A 19,632-nucleotide genomic window follows, 5' to 3' on the forward strand; every position below is an offset into this window, starting at 1 on the left:
ATTAGATGGGTAAAACTTAGCCTCTCTAAATGTTTAATTCAAACAATCCATCACAGTTTAGTTTTCATTAATGGAGAACCCTGTGAAAAAGATTATTATTGTCCGGGTAATGATACATAACAATACATTGTTTCTAACTGATAAAAAATTCATTCTTTCTGAATCAGTTTCTTCCAAAGATAATTTTGCTTCCAAGTGATAAAGACAAGTATTTTTGAAAGTGTAATTTGATAAATATTAATATGCTTATAAATTACTGTCTGATTAAAAATCACCAGTTCTCTTTTCTTTCTTAGCCTCTTTATTACACACGATCACACAGTTTACTGCCTAATATCTTCTTAAGATTTTTAATAAGTAAATCACTGTATGTCCATTTTGAAAAGCTTGATGTCTAACGTGATGTTCTCGTGTCCAGATCGGGATAGGATATGGCTGACTCATGTGCGTTCTCTGACCACTGGCACATCCCAGAGCTACCCACTGTACCTTTTTGTTATCTTTATCCAAATATAAATTTTCTTAATTTAGAAAACTCTCATCCCTTCCTTTTTTACTATTCATAAGTAATTTCATATTAGAGCTAATAGTAAAGAAAACCAAACTTATACATACGATTTTAATTCTCTAATCTGCTTGGGCTTAATTCTTATATTCTTTCCTTCAGCCCCTAGTTTTTTCGGGTTACAAAAGATCTTATATCCCTGGTACATCCCTGCCCAGGAAAGACCACTTTGAACAAAACAGAACACAATCTCCCCTACCACAGATTGCCTCTTCTCTACCTGTGGGCTCACAGGCTGGAGAGATGCTATTCCCTCTGCAGCTCTGGGGAGCCACCCTGCTCCCCACCGTGCTCTGCACGTCTTTTCCAGGGCAACACCTTCCTTCCTGTCTTCATCCAGTTCTTCTGTCCTTAAAAGGCACAGACCACTCCTACCCCCACTTAAAAACCATTTGACCACATAAAATAGGTGTCCTTTTTTTTCTCACAAAACTCCATCAGAATAGCCTACCCTGATGGGTAAATGGGAAAGGAAGGAGCCAAGCACAGCACCCTAACTTAGAAGCTGATTCCGCTTAGTGATTAAGAGTAGGACTTTCAGAAATCAGACAGAATCCCAGCTCTGTCCATGATTTCAGCGTCACCTCAGGCCAGCTGTGTCATCTTTCTAAGTCTGTGTTCAACTATAAAATAGCAAAATATCACCACACCACTGGGTTGGAGCAAGGATTAAATGAGGTAATTGACATGGAAAGCATTTGGCATTCATTATGCCCGACACATCATAAGTGCTCAGTAAGTGGCGGTGGTAGTGGTGCCTGCTACCATTTTTCTTATTATTACGAGTGACTTCAGGTTACAAGCTTAAATGTGTTTGCCTGAACTTATTATTTTTCCATGGCTGTGCTTGAGGATTTGCCTAAGTGAATGATGCGGCCACTGAGTAATCCTGAAGGGATGACTCATCAGAGATGACGCATGCAGAACTGGATCCAGCCTTTCTCATGGTCATCTCCTCTTTGCCCTCTGCTCTTTCCTGTAGCCAACAGTAAGTCGGAAGGATCGCCTGTGCCCCCCCATGAGCCTGTCAAGGTGAAGCCAGAAGAGTCCAGGGACATCACCCGGCCTAGTCGACCAGCTGTGAGTGCTTTTCTCTCTAAGACCTTCGAACTCTTTTCATTTACCAGAGAAACCACAGGATAAAGGGATTGGGGATACACTCATGATTAATTATGAACAAAAATTGTTGAGGTTAATAAAAAGAATGGATGCTGGAAACATCCAGAAGAAAATCATCCCTAATTAGGAAAGAACTGAACAGATCTTGGACTGCTGTCCTCTGCCTTTGGATATTTTGCTGATTGTCAGCACTCCTTTAGAGATAAAACAGGAAGAAAAATAACTCATACCCATTCCATAATTTCTACTCAGCAACTTTGGCAAAAAGATGTTAAAACTAGCAGTTAAGGACACGTGGGCACTTTCTATGCGTTTCTCATGTCTGTTCTGCTCTTTCCTCATATTGCTTTCCATATGAATTAGTATTATAGTTTTTCTGCTACTCTTCATCTCTCTCGAACTGTATTTTCTGGGCCAAAACTTGACAAGCATGGTCCAACTCAGCCCTGACAACTTGAAATCCAAGTTCATTGCTATGACATGACAAAACCCCAAGTAGCCTTACAGAAAGAAAGTAGAACATAGAGGCTGAAATTTGAAAGTTGAAAATTAATTTGGGATGAGCTCCTATCCCAGTAAAAATAAGGGTACTATATTTAAATTTTCTGAGAATCTTTTCTACAAAATGAATATGAAGCTTTTTTGGTTTACTCCCTTTTTTATATCTTAAAATCAGGAAGTATACTGCAAGTGGTAATGAAGGAATTTGCATAATTCTGAGTTGAAGTTCCCTTTGCCCTTTTGTAGTTACCGTTTCTGTACTAACGATCCCAATTTTGTGTCTAACCTGCTGCTTTCTTCTGGCTTTGCCGTCTTCTGTGGATTCTTCTGGATTGGGTTCCTCTCATCTCAGAGCTATAAGAAAGCTATAGATGAGGTTAGTATTACCTTTTCTCTTGGTCATGCTTTCACAAGATGTAAATATTAAATTTATTTCCTGATATTGACATTCAGAAAGGTGCCCAGTGGGGTCACAGATTTAAAGTCCAGTCATTTGCAGTGATCAGCTGGGAGGAGAGCCCCTTCAATGAAAGCGGGTTTAAGACCCTCAGACCTACCCCTATAAAGCTTCAGAGACCTTCCTTCTAAGTTAGAATGTCACTTTTCCAATGTTCCAGTCTGGCTAATGACAGGTATAGTGCTCTGTTAATGGCAGTTTCTCCTTCCACTATCTCCCAGTAGCAAACTTGTACTTGCCAGCCTTAGCTCTCAGTGGTTTTTCTAAGAAAGAAAAGACATCATTCTAGGGGACTCCAAATTTATAGTGTGTGATTTGTGAACAAGGAGTTACCAAGTGTTGTTAGATTAATTTTGTGGGACATTAACAACAGCATCAGCAGCAACATCAGCCTTAGTTAATGAATCCTGACAAGTTAAGTGACTTTATTTCCTTATCTAGGGAGACATTTTTCCATTAGAAAAATATATAGCTTTGTCAATCGTAGGTAGTTTGCTAAGAAGGATGACTGCCCTTCTGCTGTTTGTCAGACTTGCATGAATACAGCATAGTAGATTTCTTTTTTTAAGAGCCAGGCCTTGCAAAGAGTCCTAAATGCATGGAATCTAAAGACTACCATTACAGCTTTAAGGCTGTGGCTCTGCTGAGCACTATTTTTGTGAAATTGAATGGAAAAAGCCCTGGCTTTGGGATCAGCAAGCTGCATTCAAGTCCTGGCTCCCTCTATAGTCTATAACTGGCTGGGACTAGTCCCATAACCTCTCTGGGCCAGAGTTTCCTCAACTGTAGAATGGGAATGAAAACATCTTCTATGCCTCACTGAAAGGATTATTGAGGGTCACTTGAAGTGATTTGTGCAAAAGCATTTTAGGAAGTATGAAGTGCTACAGAAAGCCAAGAATTTGTCTTGACTTGGCTCTTAGGGTTTGGGCCAGACGCATGGAGCTGTTTTGGCAGGTGGGAGAAGCATGTTTCTATGCATCTAGTCTTCACCAAGGAGCCTCCCCATTCAGACTGACTTAGAAACTTGTTACTATCGTTAAAGGAGTCTTGCTTACAAGATGAGCCTCTGCATGTCTGCAGTGTGTGGATGGCGTTTATAGGAAAGGAAGAGGGGACTGGTTTTCCTTGCTCCATGCCATGGCCTTGCTTGCCCCTTTCCCTCATAAGAGCGAGGAGGACAGTGATTTATCACAACTTTTACCAGTTTTCTCCCAGAACAGGTAAAGAAAGAGAATGATGTTCTGGTGCTGTGGTTGCCAATGGAATGGTTGTGTGTGTGCACGCATGCACATACCCAACTCAGGAGGAATTGCTTTCATGAGTCCAAAAATTGGCTTGAATGGGGCTGTCATGCAGGACAGGGCACTCATGGGTTTCATCTAGTTAAACAGGACATTTTAGGCTTTTAAAAATTGCTTTATTTATTGTAGTGTACTGCACCACACTGGACAGAGATGAGAGAGGGCAGCAGAGGTATAAGTCATTATAAATAATTGAGGGAGTGTCAGCTGCACACCATAATCTCTAGGGCCATGTGTGGTTGGAAAAGGCCCTGCAGGTGATTCTGGTTCCCTGCTCTGGAAGAATACAGGATTACTGGGTTCTCAACCAGGAATGGTTCCTCCACTCCCCTTCCCTTGGGCGACATTTGGCAAAGTCTGAAGACAGTTTTGCTTGTCACAACTTTGGGGTGGGAGGCAGTGCTACTTGTGGATAAAGCGGAGGGCTGCTGCTGGACATCCCACAAATGCACAATTCCCCACGAGAAAGAATTATCTGGCCCAGAATGTCAGTAGCGCCACACTTGAGAAACCTTAAACTAAGCCTTTTCCCCTTCTCCATTAGTAGGTTTTGATGTGGCTTCCCTCTCAGTGACTGTTTTGCCATTTAGATAAGCAGCATTGACATAAAAAGTCTTAAAATTCTTTTTGAAAACTAGTTGCTTATTATGGCTAATTAAATGGTTTAATTTTTCACACAAATCAATCTGGAGGAGTGTTGTTCATTAATGTGGCATTACTTAATGGAATATGAGATTCTGTAGAATAGTGTGTAATCATTTAATTTGAAAATAAATAAAAGCCATATTAAATAATTACCTATTATTTAATTGCAATGTGAAGATTATATACACAAGCTAACACTGGCTTTACTAGTTTTTATTCATTAGTGTGTATGTAGGAGTCTGAAAAATTCCAGAGCACATCCATAGATTGGATGGAAGTTTAGTAAAAACCGGCAGTCCAACCCAACCCCTTTATTCCTCAGGTGAGGACCCTGAAGTTAAGTGACTTGCCTAATGTCATATCTTTAGATTTCCTAAAAAGGAAATAAACACTTTTAATACATAAAGAAAAATCCAGCTTAAAATTTTTAAACAAAATTATAGTTCAAAAAATTGAACTAAAATTTGACTAAACTATAATGTTTCTAAAAAGAGATCTAGAAGAGCACCTTTTTAGGCAAGATGTGCATAATTGTCAGATTAAATAAGCTTTGCTGAATGAAAAATTACATCAAGTTGATTCTCAAAAGTGTTACATCAAGGAAGCCTTTGGGTAAGAGTTTTTTAACTATCTTCACATTTACTCCATAATAGAAAAATCTTATATCATTTTGCCATATTATTTTTTAGTTACACATTTTTACACTTTTTTCATGCTAAATAGAATTTTCATTTCCTTTTTAAAATACTTTTTAGCTCCAGGCTTGAGACAGCCAAGCAATAAATTACTACAAAGACTCATTATATGGAGAAAATTGGTATTGTCAGAGAGCAAAATGTATGAAAATGGATCTGAACCCAATGATGTCAGTTTTAGATCATGTCTATTTCCTATAACTTTGCTATTGTAAATTTTTCCATAGTGGATGGATAAGAAACAAAACTTCAGCTAAATACCTAGGCTATTGGCAATGGAAGATTAATTTTCTTTGGGGGTATTACTTTTGAGTTACTCATTATTGTTGCCTTGGGATTTTCATATATGTCTTACCCTTCAAGCTGTTACCAATTAAACTTAAAAGGAATTTTCAATTATTTCTAATGTTTCAGGAAATACAGCTTTTTAAAGTTACAGAAAGCAAAAAATTCTAATTAAAAGCAAAATGATAAAGCAGGTCAGAACTTTAAAGTGTTTCTAAATACAGTGCTTGGAAAAATTTAGGTCATTTTATTAATAACAAGTAAAATTTTCTTTAAATCAATAGCCTGTGGACTAATTAACTATTGCTAAATAATTTTGATTTAAAAAAATTTATTTTGTCTTGTTTTGAAATGTCAGAGATAATAAAATCAAGCCTTGGGGAAAATGTATCATTAATTTAAATAAATCATAGCAATCATATTATATTTTACTCACAGAATTATTGACGATATAAATAAACTTTTTCAAACCATATTCTCTCTTTAAATTATATAAATCATTATTTTTAATGACAAGTAACATTTTAAATACTAGTTATATTCTTTGATGAGATTTAACATGGTCCTAACATATAGACATCAAAATATAAAATAAACTTATGTAATTTGTTTTTATTTTAGATAAATACCGAGATATATTTTCAAATATATTTATTTGAAATATATTTAACAAATACCGAGATATATTTTCCCAATGTCCTTAAGTATAGCATACCCTTCATTTCCTTCTTCATTTGATAAAGATAAACATTGATAATTGTCAAGAGGAAATAAATAAAAAACTGAAATTCAGATATTAGTTTTTCCTATTTTGGCCCATTGCCAAAGAAACCAGAAATAAATGTGCATAAAATTTTGTGTTGTAGTTTTCCTCTTTTTTATAGTATACATTATATTTAAGCACATTTGAGCCTTTTTAATGCAATTCTGCTTTCACTTTCGCGGATGTGGGAATACATCCGCTGAGATTAAGGCATGCGCAAGTGTGCATGTGTGTAAAAACCCTAGCAAGCGTGTTTGTATACATAATGCACAGTTTGAATTTTCAGAAACTTCAGTTTTTCAAGGGCTTCTATTCAAGTAACTTCAGAACAAATTTAGAAGTCATTATTGCTTTCCCTTTGATAACACCTTGAACTTCTTAAATTTCTAGACCAAATGACGTACCTGAGTTGTTTCCTCTTCTAGTCTTAACTAAAGTAATAATACCTGACATATAGGTGGCAGTAGAGAAACATGAGTTTGTTGTCTTCTCAAAATACAATTATAACTTAACACATTTATCACAGCTTTTCCTCTAACCAATTAGGATAGATTATCAAAAGTCATTTAGATCACTCAGATTGCCCTAATCCTACGTCAAGGGAATTGGATGAATACATTTCTGGATTAAAATAAAGAGAGAATATGGCCATAAGAAAACTGTGGGATTTAGTATTTTTCAACGAGTTTCTTTCTCCCTAATGCCCTGTCTCTCACTGAATGCTCTGATTCCCACATGGGTCACTTATATAGGGAGAAATGGTAAGACTGATGTCAAATTGCTTTTTCCTCATTTGCATGCTGTGTGCCATGGGCAGTTTAACCCATGCAAATTAGAGCGGCCATGCTTTTGCAGAACTGCTTCCTCTGCATTGCTCTGAAAGCATGTAAAATAAAAGGTAGTCAGATACTCAGCACACTGCCTGCAATATGCCTGGTGATTAGATACCACATCATCACATCCATAAGGCTAAAGGTTTCATCATACTCATGGAAAACTGAAAAATGATCTCTTCCTTTTGGTGTTTGCACATTCATTTCTGTGTTCTTTGCCAGGGTTTCTGCCAGGTGGCTGGAATTTAAAACAAAAGAAAATGAAACACCTGTTATTCTGGAAGAGAACTTTTTTTTTCTCTTGATTTACTCAGCTCTGTGGCTATAAATTTCAGTGGCTCTAGGCTTTGGGGTGGGCCATGATTCGATATGGTGCCGCTGCTCTCCAGGGAATGATGACACACCAAATGAGTCATTGTACTAGCTGGAACCTTGGGAATTGCTCTGTTCTATGACTGATGCTAGATTTTGGTGCAGTAGCAATCATAAAGGGGGAAAGCCATCACTGTGGCTTGGGCAGGAGTCCCAGAATACTGGGGAACAATTTCTAAACCTGTATACTTTCCCATTAACTCTGAGGGTGACCAGCTTCACCTTTCTAAAATAAAATGAGAGCCCAATGTTTGTATACATGTGTATGTTTATACACATATATACACATACACATATATCCACGTATTTATTCAGAACTGAACAGTCTCAGTCTAGCTATTGGTTTTGAACAAAGTTTAAATTGATTTCATCTTTCTTTTCTAGCTTTTCTACATGCTACAAACATTGTTTCTTAGTTCCATGCAATAACTACGTTTGTCACAGTTTTATAGAGAGAGCTTTTTTTTCTCGTTGCTTAAGCTGGAGCGCTGACTTGCTGAGAGATGTAGCTTTGATCGTATCTGCCATTCATATGCTGAACAAACTTTTATTTTGTAGGATCTGACAGCATTAGCCAAAGAATTAAGAGAACTGCGGATTGAAGAAACAAACCGCCCACTGAAGAAGGTGACCGATTACTCCTCTTCCAGTGAGGAGTCTGAGAGCAGTGAAGAAGAGGAAGAAGATGGAGAGAGTGAGACCCATGATGGGACAGTGGCTGTCAGCGACATACCCAGACTGATGTAAGAGGACTACTTTTTAAACGTAGACCAGGAGGGAACTAGGTTTCCAAAACAAAAGGACAAGAAATATGAATTAAGTATAAGATTGTATATGGATCTCTGGCAAGATAAATTGACTTTAAGGATTTGAATTTTTATTAGAGCATAGTTTTATAATTATCTCCTCCCATAGACACAATCACTTAGAATATGTAGCATTTCTAATAGGACTGCATTCACTTTACCTACCCATTGCCATAGAATTGACTGTCCTTTTGGTGACTTTCTTGGTTCTTTTCATCTCCAGGACAAACAATTTTGACAACCAAACCGTTGGCACCAGCCTTTCCCCATAGAACTGAAAGAGAGAAATTATGGGCAATGACATTTAGGAATTAAAATTAACATGAGACATACATTGCATCACCACCACTGCTACCAATAAATAAGGGGACATGCGTATAGCACCATGGATTAGCATCCCAACAAAAGAATCAAGAGTCAGATAATCTTGCAGAGAAACATCCAGGTGTTTGACTTAAATACACCCCATTATGATTTTCCACTCCATCCCCTTCATTGTCTCTTTTACTTGATCCATTTTTCTGTGGTCTGCATCTTTGCCACATACTGTCTGTCAATCTCTTTGCAATCTTTTTTGTACATTTGTATGTGTATTTATACCTACCTATATATTCCCTTAGTAGTTGTAGCCTTTACTTCTTTTTTCCTCGTAGGAGTGGATCTTATGAAAGAACTTGTTCCCATCCCATATTGCTTCCTCAATTCCTTTCCCAAATAAACACAAGAAGCCATTGCCCTGATTTGCTATAACCTTAATAGAATGTGATGCTAACTTTTCCAACTTTACTCTTCATTCACCTCCATTTCTGTGACTCAGCTAGTAGTATTGACCATCAGACCACACTCACTCTATATAGAGAAGATGCCATTTAAAGCCATAAATTATTGTTCTGTTCAGCATGGATTGGAGAGTAGGGTTAGCCAGTCTGCAGGGCATGTCATTCATTGATTAACCACCATGAAATACAAGCAATTCTGAGAGACAAATCCAATTATCATAGCTCTGAAAATCCATACTTGTTATTTTGCTGTTGATTACCCCGTTATTGACAACCGTAAATATGCTAAAATATGACATTTTGAAACAAATTGCATTACATTGCTTTTTTAACAGCAAATAAAATTGTTCTAGAGGCAAAACCACTAATTTGGAACTTTTCTGCAAAACATGCTGGCCATTTCAGTTTTTGTCTTGACTCAGCATTGCTTAATTCTTATAACAGATGTTTTGAATTCCTTTTAAGCACTGAGCATACAGCTATCAGGGTGAGAGTAGATTATGAATTTAAAATATTGCTAAAACTCCCACTGTGTGTTAGACACCATGCTGAGAGTTTTGAGAGATTTGAGACGTTTATACTTGGGTTCTGCCTTCCAAAAGTTTATGTTCTAGTTAGAAAGAGATAAAATCACACATGGCAAACTGCAGGCTAATACAAATATTTGGAGGAGCAACTAAAGACTGTTTGGGAAAAAATGTTAATTGGCATTTGGTTTTTAAGCCCCCCTGTCATATTTTGGAAGGCTATTAAATGGTGGTCACCCACCTACCTCTGAAGGCAAATCTGGGACTTCTCCCCCACTGCAGAAACACCCGCCTTTCTAAAATTCCCTGAGTAGACTATGCTGCACTTCTGTCTGCTAACATTCTCCTGTTCCTTCAGAAATCACCTACTCACAACCCAGCCCACTCAGATAGAGCCTGTCCCCTCTTCTTTGCTGCCACTGTATCTTGTGTGTGTTTCTGCATTTTAGTGTAGTGCCTTGAGTCAGGATTATTTATTATGTGTTTGTGTCCCTCTCTGGGCTGTGAGAGTGAGGATTTTGTCTTGCTCATCTCTCTTACTCTTCACACGTTGCATGGTGTTTGGAATAGAGTGGGTCTTCAGTGACTTTGATTTACATTTAACTGGACTGAATTGAAATTGCAAGTCCTGGCTTTGAAGAGTTGTTTCCAGGGGTGGGGAACCTGCAGCCGTAAAGCCACATGTGGACTTCCAGATCCTTAAGTGCAGCCTTTTAACTGAATCCAAATTTTCTTTAAAAAATGTTTGGGTTCTGGCCTAAATAATGTCACAGAAGGGTGACTCTGGTCATGCTCCATCCCTAGTTCCTACAACCCTTTGAATTCCTCAGGACCCTGACTGATGCTAGCATATATGCTCCAGCCAGGCTGACCTTCTCCTCCACTCTGCAAAGGCCTTGTCCATTTCCAGTATTGCACCCTCCCTGGGATGACCCCTCCCTCTGCCCTTCATTCTCACTTATGTCCTGCTTTGTATTTGAGTGTTTGTTACATTTTTCTTTAGTCCTAAAAACCATGTCTTTGGCCGGGCGCGGTGGCTCACGCCTGTAATCTTAGCACTCTGGGAGGCCGAGGCGGGTGGATCACTCAAGGTCAGGAGTTCAAAACCAACCTGAGCAAGAGCGAGACCCTGTCTCTACTAAAAATAGAAAGAAATTAAATGGCCAACTAAAAATATATAGAAAAATTAGCCGGGCGTGGTGGCACATGCCTGTAGTCCCAGGTACTCGGAAGGCTGAGGCAGGAGGATCACTTGAGCTCAGGAGTTTGAGGTCACTGTGAGCTAGGCTGATGCCACAGCACTCTAGCCCAGGCAACAGCGTGAGACTTTGTTTCAAAAAAAAAAACATGTCTTGTTCAGCTTTTATATCCAATACCCAGTGCCAAGCCAAGGGCCTTTTAACTAGCGGAAGGTACTCAGTGAACGTATATTGAATTGAATAAATCAATATTCCAGGAACAGTTTGGCAAATCCAGTTAGAAGAAATTATTATTCTAAAACTGCAGCATAATTACAGGAAATTTCTTATAGTTTTCCTGCTAATCAGTGGAGAGTTTTTGTTTTGCTTTGTTTTGCTTTTTACAGTCTTTATAGGATTTTAGACAACTAATTTTTCCTGCCCACTCTCTATATTGGAAAAATAATTTTTAGAACAAAGGATTACCTTAACTATAACATGTTGTTGTTTTAGCCCTAGTGAGTTTTTAATGATTGCCTTTTCCCTTGTTCTTTTAATATTAATACACTTTATTTTTTAGAGTAATTTTAGATTTACAGAAAAATTGAGCAGATAATAACAAGAGTTCCCCTGTTATTACCACTACCATTCTGCCCCCACACAGTTTCCTCTTTCACTGGCATCTCACATCATGCATAGTGTAGTGCGTATGTTACAAGTAATGAAGCAATACTGATATATCATTGTTAACTAAAATCCATAGTTTATTCAGATTTCCTTAGTTGTTACCCTAATGTCCTTTTGCTCCTCCAGGGTTCATCTAGGATATAACATTACATCTCATTGTCATGTCTCCTTAGACTCCTCTTGGCTGTGACACTTTCTCAGACTTTCTTTGTTTTTGATGAACTTGGCAGTTTTGAGGAGTACTGATGAAGTATATTGTAAAATGCCACACCGTTGGAATTTATCTGATGTTGTTCTCATGATAAGACTAGGGTTATGGGTTTTTGGAAGAGGATCATAGAGGTATCATGACATTTTTATCACATTATGTCAAGGGTAGATACTTTCAACATGATTTAGACTGTTAGTGTTCGCCTTGATCACCTGTCAAGGTTCTGCACTGTGTGGTGATTGTTTTCTCTCCTCCTTTCTATACTGTACCCTGTGGAGGGCAGACACTAGGCACAGCCCACACTTAAGGAGGGGGACTCATGCTTCCCTCCTTTAAGATGGAGTATCTGCATAATTTATTCTGAATTCTACACAGGAGATTTGTCTCTTTTCTACCTAGTAATTTATTCAATTATGCATTTATATCAATATAGACTCATGGATATTTATTTTTTACTTGGATTATAATCCAATATTTCTTTATTTTGTTGTTCAAATTTTTCCAGCTTTGACCATTGGGAGCTCTTTCAGTTAGCTCCTATGCCCCTTTGACTGACATACTACCATTTATGTGCGTATATGTGTGAACTCACATGTGCATTTTGAATACTTACTTTCTGACAATACAAGATGCTCTAGACCAGACTCATTTTGTATATTTCCTATAACAATCCTGGAATCAGCCACTTCTTAAAGGACCCCTGATTCCTTGTATTGGATGATGATATTAGAAACCAATATCTGGGCACTTGATGTGCTCATTGCTACAGGAGTGTCACTTGCTTTAGGCCCTTTCAGCTGATGGAGCAAGGAAATAAAAATATGGATCATTCCAACCCCCACCCCTTGCTAATTTGTAAATTCCCACTCTGACAGTGAGAAACCTGGCTCCTACCATCCACCACCTATTTACTTAGTTGCTCACTTCCAGTATACATATATAAAAATATCAGAATTATTGAACCCTACCCTCATGGGAAACAACTTTATCAACTAAAGTACAATGCTTATGTGCATGCAGTCCCTTTTGCCTTTAGTCTTACAGACTCCACTCATTTCCAGGGTTATTTAAGTCAATGCCTTTTTTGGCCATCCCTCCTCACTGAAGTTGTTCAGACAGTTGTAATATAGTTAGATTTTCTGATCACAATTTATATTCTCTCCTAGGATCTTCTGACCTCCCCAATAATTTTTTTAAAATTTGCATACATTAAGGTTTACTTTTTGTGCTATAAAGTTCTATGACATCTGAACAGATTTTCTGTTATCTTATAATAATCACCTAATTATAAGAAAATTATTTTAGCACATCCTAGCGAATCCAATGCCAAAGTTACCTTTTAAATTATAAAATGGCAAAACTTCATTTAGTTTATTTAGGGCATTTTAAAAATGCTAATAATTATCCTCATAGCTGATCACTCATCAATTCACAGAAAAGCTATGTTTTGACAATATGCCTGAATGAAATCTCTATTAGAGGCATTAAACAAAGCCTTTGACCCAAGACCCTCAGTGATTTAATGAACATTTACCAGGTGCTACCTGCATGCCAGGCACAGTGCTTGGCATTAACCATACCAATGTTGATGAGATCTGATCATTGCAGGCCTGTGTATTGAATGCAGTGGTAGAAATGCACAGAGGGCAATATGGAAGCAGAGTGGAAAGCCACCTAAACTATCCCACTGGGGCTGGGACAGATTTAGGGGTACCTGAACTGCAGCTTAAAGAATGAGTTAGCCAGCAGGGAGGCAGAGAATGGAAAAGCATGTTCCAGGGAGAGAGGGCAAATTAAAGTTACCAAGGATTTTATAGCATAGTATATATAGAAGTATATATAGTATATATATAGTATATATAGTATATATAGAAGTGGGGGGCAGGATTTGGTTAAAAAAATTAGGCTAGAGAGATGGACAAGAATGAGAAATGGAGGGTCTGTATGCCACAGTTAAGGAGCTTCAAGTTTATCCTGTGGTTGATAGGGAGCTACAGATGGTTGGAAGCAGAAAAGTGACACAGTCAGGTCTGTGTTTTAGAGCGCTCACTTTTGCAGCTGTGAGGAGTGATATGAAGACAGGACTAGAGATATGGTGACCAGCAGGAAGACTCTTGTCAGGTAATGGAGGAAGCAGACCTACCTGGGACAGTCACAGAAAGGACAAAAAATATTTAGGACATGTTTAGGAGACAGAACAGGCAAGATCTAGATTGAATTATGTGGGGTAGATGAGAGAAAGTAGTCTGGGATAACCATGGAGTTTCTAGCATGGATAAATAAATGGCTTGTAATGCCACTAACTGAGGCTTATAAAGTGCAAAAATATAGTTAGATAAATAGTTAGAATGAACAATATTTGATAGCACAGCAAAGTGACTACAATCAACAATAAGTTAGGGTATACTTTCAAATAACTAAAAGAGTGGAATTGGAATGTTCCTAACAAAAATGTTAAATGCCTAAAGTGATGGATACCCCAATTACCCTGATTTGATTAATTCACATTGTATGCCTATATCAAAACATCACATGTACCTTATAAAGATACCCAACTACCATGTTTCCCCAAAAATAAAACAGGGTCTTATATTTATTTTTCCTCAAGAAGACACCCTAGGGCTTATTTTCAGGGGATGTGTTATTATTATTTTTTTAAGTACGGTACAACAGTCTACATTTATTCAAATATAGTTAAGTCGTCTTCTTCTGGAACATCATCATAACTCTCCAAACCCCGAATTCCATCCTGAATTTCTTGCAACTCTATTTCCTTTAGAACCATTGGCCCAATCTCTCATGTCGAGCAATAGAGCTCTCATGGGGCAGATGAGAAGGGCTGCTCATCTTCTTTACTGCTCCACCACGAAATGCATGGGTTGTGCAGATACATGTGTAGCCATGCCCGTCACTAGGTCTTATTTTCGGGGTAGGGCTTATATTCCACAAATGCTTAGAAATCCTGCTGGGGCTTATTTTATGGGTAGGTCTTATTTTCAAGGAAACATGGTATTACGTACCTATAATAATTAATGAAAATTTAAAACTTTTTAATTAAATAAATTTTTAAAGCCGTCATGTTATATCAAATAACACTGTAACAGAAAAAGTGTGGTGTGAACAGTTAACACAAGGAACATAGAATAAGCAAATGTATACCAAAGATTCATAACAGACCAATCCTGTACAACAGAACAATTCCTAAACTGTCTAAGAGGAATTGCTCACCATTTTGAAAGCAAATTGACTAAGGAAGAAATACAGATTGTTATCTTTTATTCAATCTATAAGGAATAGTATTAGTAGAAATAATGTAAAATAAAATTCAAAACTGCTCACCATAAAAATTTATCATAGATGAAGCAGTACTAGCTCATAAAATTCAGAGTATAAAAATTGACCTAGGGAAAAAAGTTTCAGTAAAAACACTTATCAAATGGTAGAACAAACAGTGGCTAATGCTGTATACTTAGAACTTGACTAAAAATCGACACACAAATCAAATCTTAATAAAATTTAAACCTTAAAACTGATTTAGAAAAATTATACTTGGTCACCACAGAAGCCTTTGAAAGATGATATGGACGAAAAGAACAAAATGTATGAAATCTGTGCTGCAAAATTTACATGGAAAAGAGTTGGAACCAGTGATCATAATTTTACTAAAATAATAATGAAAATGCCAAAATTGGGAAAGAATTTAACTGAGATATGTGGAAATTAATTGGGAAATTATCTTGCTGGTACTTTTTTCATGAAAATTCATCCATATTCACATATTTCTCATTAAAATGTTTGGATAGAATCAGAACATAATCAGGATAAAAAATTAAGTGGAGCTGAAATCTCCTTAACCTTTGAACTCCCATAGGACTGGCTGTGGCTAAGGAGAGTTTGTACAGAGCACCAGCCTGGTGGCCGCCACCAGGTCAGCGGAGCCCCTGAGAGTGGCAAGGAATGCCTGATTGATAAAGAGGAAAAGCAATTCCCTCCTACTTACAATAGAGCCTCTTGATTAATACTTCATTAATAATTATTATTAATAATAATAATTCACTCATTGGCTTTACACCATCTTGTTCCAGACAAGAATCTAAGGCAGCTAGAAAGAAAATAAAGAAAAGGTGCATATAAGATAAAATTCCAAATAAAAGAGTAAAAAAATATACCTCTGAGAACTGTTGGGATTTACCAATCTATCAATATGCCAGGAATTCAATTTCTTTTTCCCTGTCTCTGGAACACTATTAATAGCTTCTTTTTGAGAATGAAATACTGAAAATAAAAATGTTTCTTTGGAATTTCTTCCCAAGCATATCAGTTTTAGCCCATATTTAGATTCATTTCAATCCACTGCTTTAATTTAGTAATTTCGGCACAAGCAATTTTCTTGTCTAGACTCTCCCTCTTATTTTTTTGCTTCTGTTTTGGATGAAAGTCCTTGAAATATGTCTTTCTTTGCTCCAGAGATGGTATAAATTTGTCATATTTCTTGTTTCTTGAATAGCATGTTTTATTAAGGTCTTGGACTTTGCTAAGATCCAATCCAAGAGGCCAGAGATATTTTTTAAAAGTATAAGAAACAATTAAAATAAAAGAATGAGATGGCAAAAGTTGTAATTAATACACCTGAGAGAGAAATAAGCCTTGATAACTTTCCTATTTCAGAAAAAAATCACTTTAAAAGTGAGACATATACTAAAATAGGAGAACAATAAGAATCACATTGAAAACTGAAATTTTTCTTCCACAAGCCATACTGTCCCAAGCTCAGCCTGTGGCTGGGCCACATCATCTGCCTGTTTCTTAGTTTACCTGAGGTCCTAAATCAGAGAAGTTCTATGTCAGGGGTGGGGAAACTTTTCATGTTGGAAGGCCACATTAAATGAGCTGTATCAAATAAGGCCTCATTCAAGAAACTCTAATTAGATGTATGTTATTTTATAAAAATCTAACTACTATGTGCTTAATACTTTCAAAAAATGAAAACTATTTGTTAACTTTAAATTTAACTAACCTTTTAATGATTTTCTTGTAAGCCAGAATGTTCTCAAATTGATAGTTCTTCTTCAGAAATAGTATAAAGCTGATTTTTTGTTTTTGTGGGCCAAGTTCTGTGCTGGGTACTGGGTATATAATGATGAGCAAAGAGACAGGGACTCTGCCCGCATTAGCCTATGCCTTAGTGAGAGAGAAGGAGAAAGTTAAGAGAGAATTAAAATGGAAAGAATTGCAAATTGTGATGAGAACCATTAAAGAAAAAGGGAGAAGAGAAAAAAGGGATAAGACACAGAGGGTGGTGAGGGCAGGCCTCTCAGACAAAAAGTGTCATGTAATTGAATGAGAACTAGCTAAGGGCCAGCGCGGGAAGTGCTTTCGTGGCAGAGGGAACAGCATGTGCAAAAGCAGGTCAGGATGTCTGCTGGTCAAAGGAGGAGGTGGCAGTAGGAGGAGATCACGCAGCACCTTCCAGACCTTGATGCCAACTTAAGTGTTTTTTCCACAGAGATCCAGCAGCTCTCTCACTCTGGCTGCTGGGCGGAGAATAGTAAGTCAAGAGGGGATTCTGCAGAAGTGGGACACCAGCCCAAGCATCAACACACATTGAAATTAATATGAAATGTACTCACGGCCACTGAAATGTGCACATAAAAATGGTTACAGTGATAAATTTTATGTTATGTATATTTTACCACAATGAAAATAATTAAGATGGGCAGGAAACAGGTATTCCCTAAATATGTATTGCCATGAGTGATGTTCCTTCCCATCTCAGACCAACAGGAGCTCCGGGGAGCAACGAGCAGTACAATGTGGGAATGGTCGGGACGCATGGGCTGGAGACCTCTCACGTGGACACTTTCAGCAGCAGTATTTCAAGAGAAGGAACCTTGATGATTAGGGAGGTAAGTTGGTATAAAGACCGTAGAGGACGTGCATTTCTTAAGTGGTTTTTATATTAGCGCTTTCACAGAGAGTGCTTACGGCATGTATTTTAAGCATGGGGAATCAGGGGTGGGGGGACCTGTGCTTCTAAATGGTTGAGTGATTTTAATTGTCTGCTACTACCTCCTTTCCTGTATCCTTCTAAGCTTTTGCAGTGTGACTTAATTACATTAGTCCAAATGCTTCAGTAGGAGCTATTGCAAATCGGAATATAGAATTTGAGCCTGAGGATATAAAACTGGCAAACCCAGATGTTTTCTACAACAGGAAAACAGAAATGAATAGTCTCTCTGAATAGCATCACCAGCCTTATTATGCCTCTTCTCCCCATGGTTTTATCCTTGTGGATTTCATGTAGAAAATTCTCAGACTTTCCAAGAAATGATATCATCTTATCCAGTTAAATTAACATTTAAAAGACCAGTAAGCTATTTTATTAAAAGAACGAAAATACACAGATCTACTTACAAATGCACCTTAGCACTTTGAGTGCTTTTTGTTTTAAACTCTAGGGACATCATTTTATTTGGTGGGAGGCACATGTTCCCTTTCATCTGTCCCTCTAATATGCAGTAACTTACCACTGTGTACTAACTGGAAAGACCCTGACAAATCAGTCTTTGCTTTTTTTTTCCTACTTCATCATCACCATGCAAGTTTGAGTGCAGGTCTTTACTTGGAAGGAAAGTAATGGCTGGGGGTACGTTGGGCAAATGTTACCTGTCCCCTCCCTACATCCATTTTATCATTTATAAAATTTCATAAATAATAATAGCACATGTCTTATAAGATAGTTGCGATTATTAAATGAGTAATAAATGTAAGCATTCAATAAATGTTAATTATTTTATTTCATTCTCTGCATAGAGTTGAATTCTCCTTTTACTTGTTGTCACTACCCGGTCTTCCCTCTGAAAATAGACATGTTATCTGTCATTCTCCTTCTTGAGCCAGGACAGAGTTGGGAACCCCTAGTAGCAGTCTTTGCTCTCCAAAAACGCAAAGGGTATCTCACTATTGTGAGAAAGAAAGGAACTGTGTTTTTGAGGTGCATTAGGCCTTTGAAGTAATGATTGACACAGGGGCTATAACTGAAAGACTAGTTCACAAAGCAACTTACTAGAATTTCATTTTATGGCCTCGTTGAATCCTTCAAGTAGGCTTTAAAGAGTCCTTTCACGTACACCTGGAATGAAAAATGGACTTGGCTGCTGTAGTTGACATTGTGTAGTGCTAGTATATAAATTTCCCAATGTGGTGAATGGATAATTTCAATGGAAATGTAGAAGGTTTCTATTGCTATGGCTTGCCACTTAGGAAAACATGAGGGAGAAGGTTCTGGAGTGAGTTACTCTTTGACCCCAAATATAAGGACTCCAATTTCTAATGTTTAAAATTTGCTTGAGTCTTTATGACAGAGTCAATACCTCCAAGCAGAAATGTGGAGCCACATTTTCAGTTCTGTTGCCAGCCACATCCAAATGGCTCCATACTATTTATAGCACTGCAGTATTCTACAACCACAACCAATCACTTTGAAAATAGCATTTACAAGTGTCTAATAGGAATTTGACCTATTAAGGACCCCAAAATCTTCTTGTGCTCTCAATTTCCTAATTCTGCCTTTCTCAAATGTGAGTTTTTTAAAATAACAAGCTGTATTAGTCAGAGTTCTCTAGAGAAACAGAATATATATATATATATATATAAAGAAAAAGGGGATGGGGGATGAATTGATTCATTGTGAGGAAGTGACTCATGTCATTATGGAGACTGGGAAGTCCCATGATCTTCCGTATACACACTGAAGACCCAGGGGAGCTGGCTGTGTAAATCCCGGTGTGAGGGTGGGGGAAGATGAGATGGAATGTCCTAGCTCAAGCAGTGAAGCAGGAAACAGTGGTAAATTCCTTCTTCCTCTGCCTTTTGTCCTGTTCAGGCCCTCAGTGGATTGGATCA

At 37.6% G+C, this 19,632-nt stretch overlaps 1 protein-coding gene across 4 annotated transcripts in view; it reads left to right on the forward strand.

Moving 5' to 3' along the window:
• Window positions 1-19,632, forward strand: part of TNIK (TRAF2 and NCK interacting kinase) — a 380,956-nt gene that overhangs the window by 325,628 nt on the left and 35,696 nt on the right. For 2 of the 4 annotated variants that reach the window (XM_012736386.3, XM_012736389.3), the window contains 4 exons: window positions 1,548-1,645; window positions 2,538-2,561; window positions 8,098-8,282; window positions 17,504-17,633. In XM_012736386.3, the coding sequence (XP_012591840.2) occupies window positions 1,548-1,645; window positions 2,538-2,561; window positions 8,098-8,282; window positions 17,504-17,633 (437 nt within the window). The remainder of the gene's footprint in view (window positions 1-1,547; window positions 1,646-2,537; window positions 2,562-8,097; window positions 8,283-17,503; window positions 17,634-19,632) is intronic. The other 2 variants (XM_012736387.3, XM_012736390.3) reach the window with 1 other exon arrangement.

Source organism: Microcebus murinus, chromosome 1 (genome assembly GCF_040939455.1).
Source record: "Microcebus murinus isolate Inina chromosome 1, M.murinus_Inina_mat1.0, whole genome shotgun sequence".
NCBI classification, from domain to species: Eukaryota; Metazoa; Chordata; class Mammalia; order Primates; family Cheirogaleidae; genus Microcebus; species Microcebus murinus.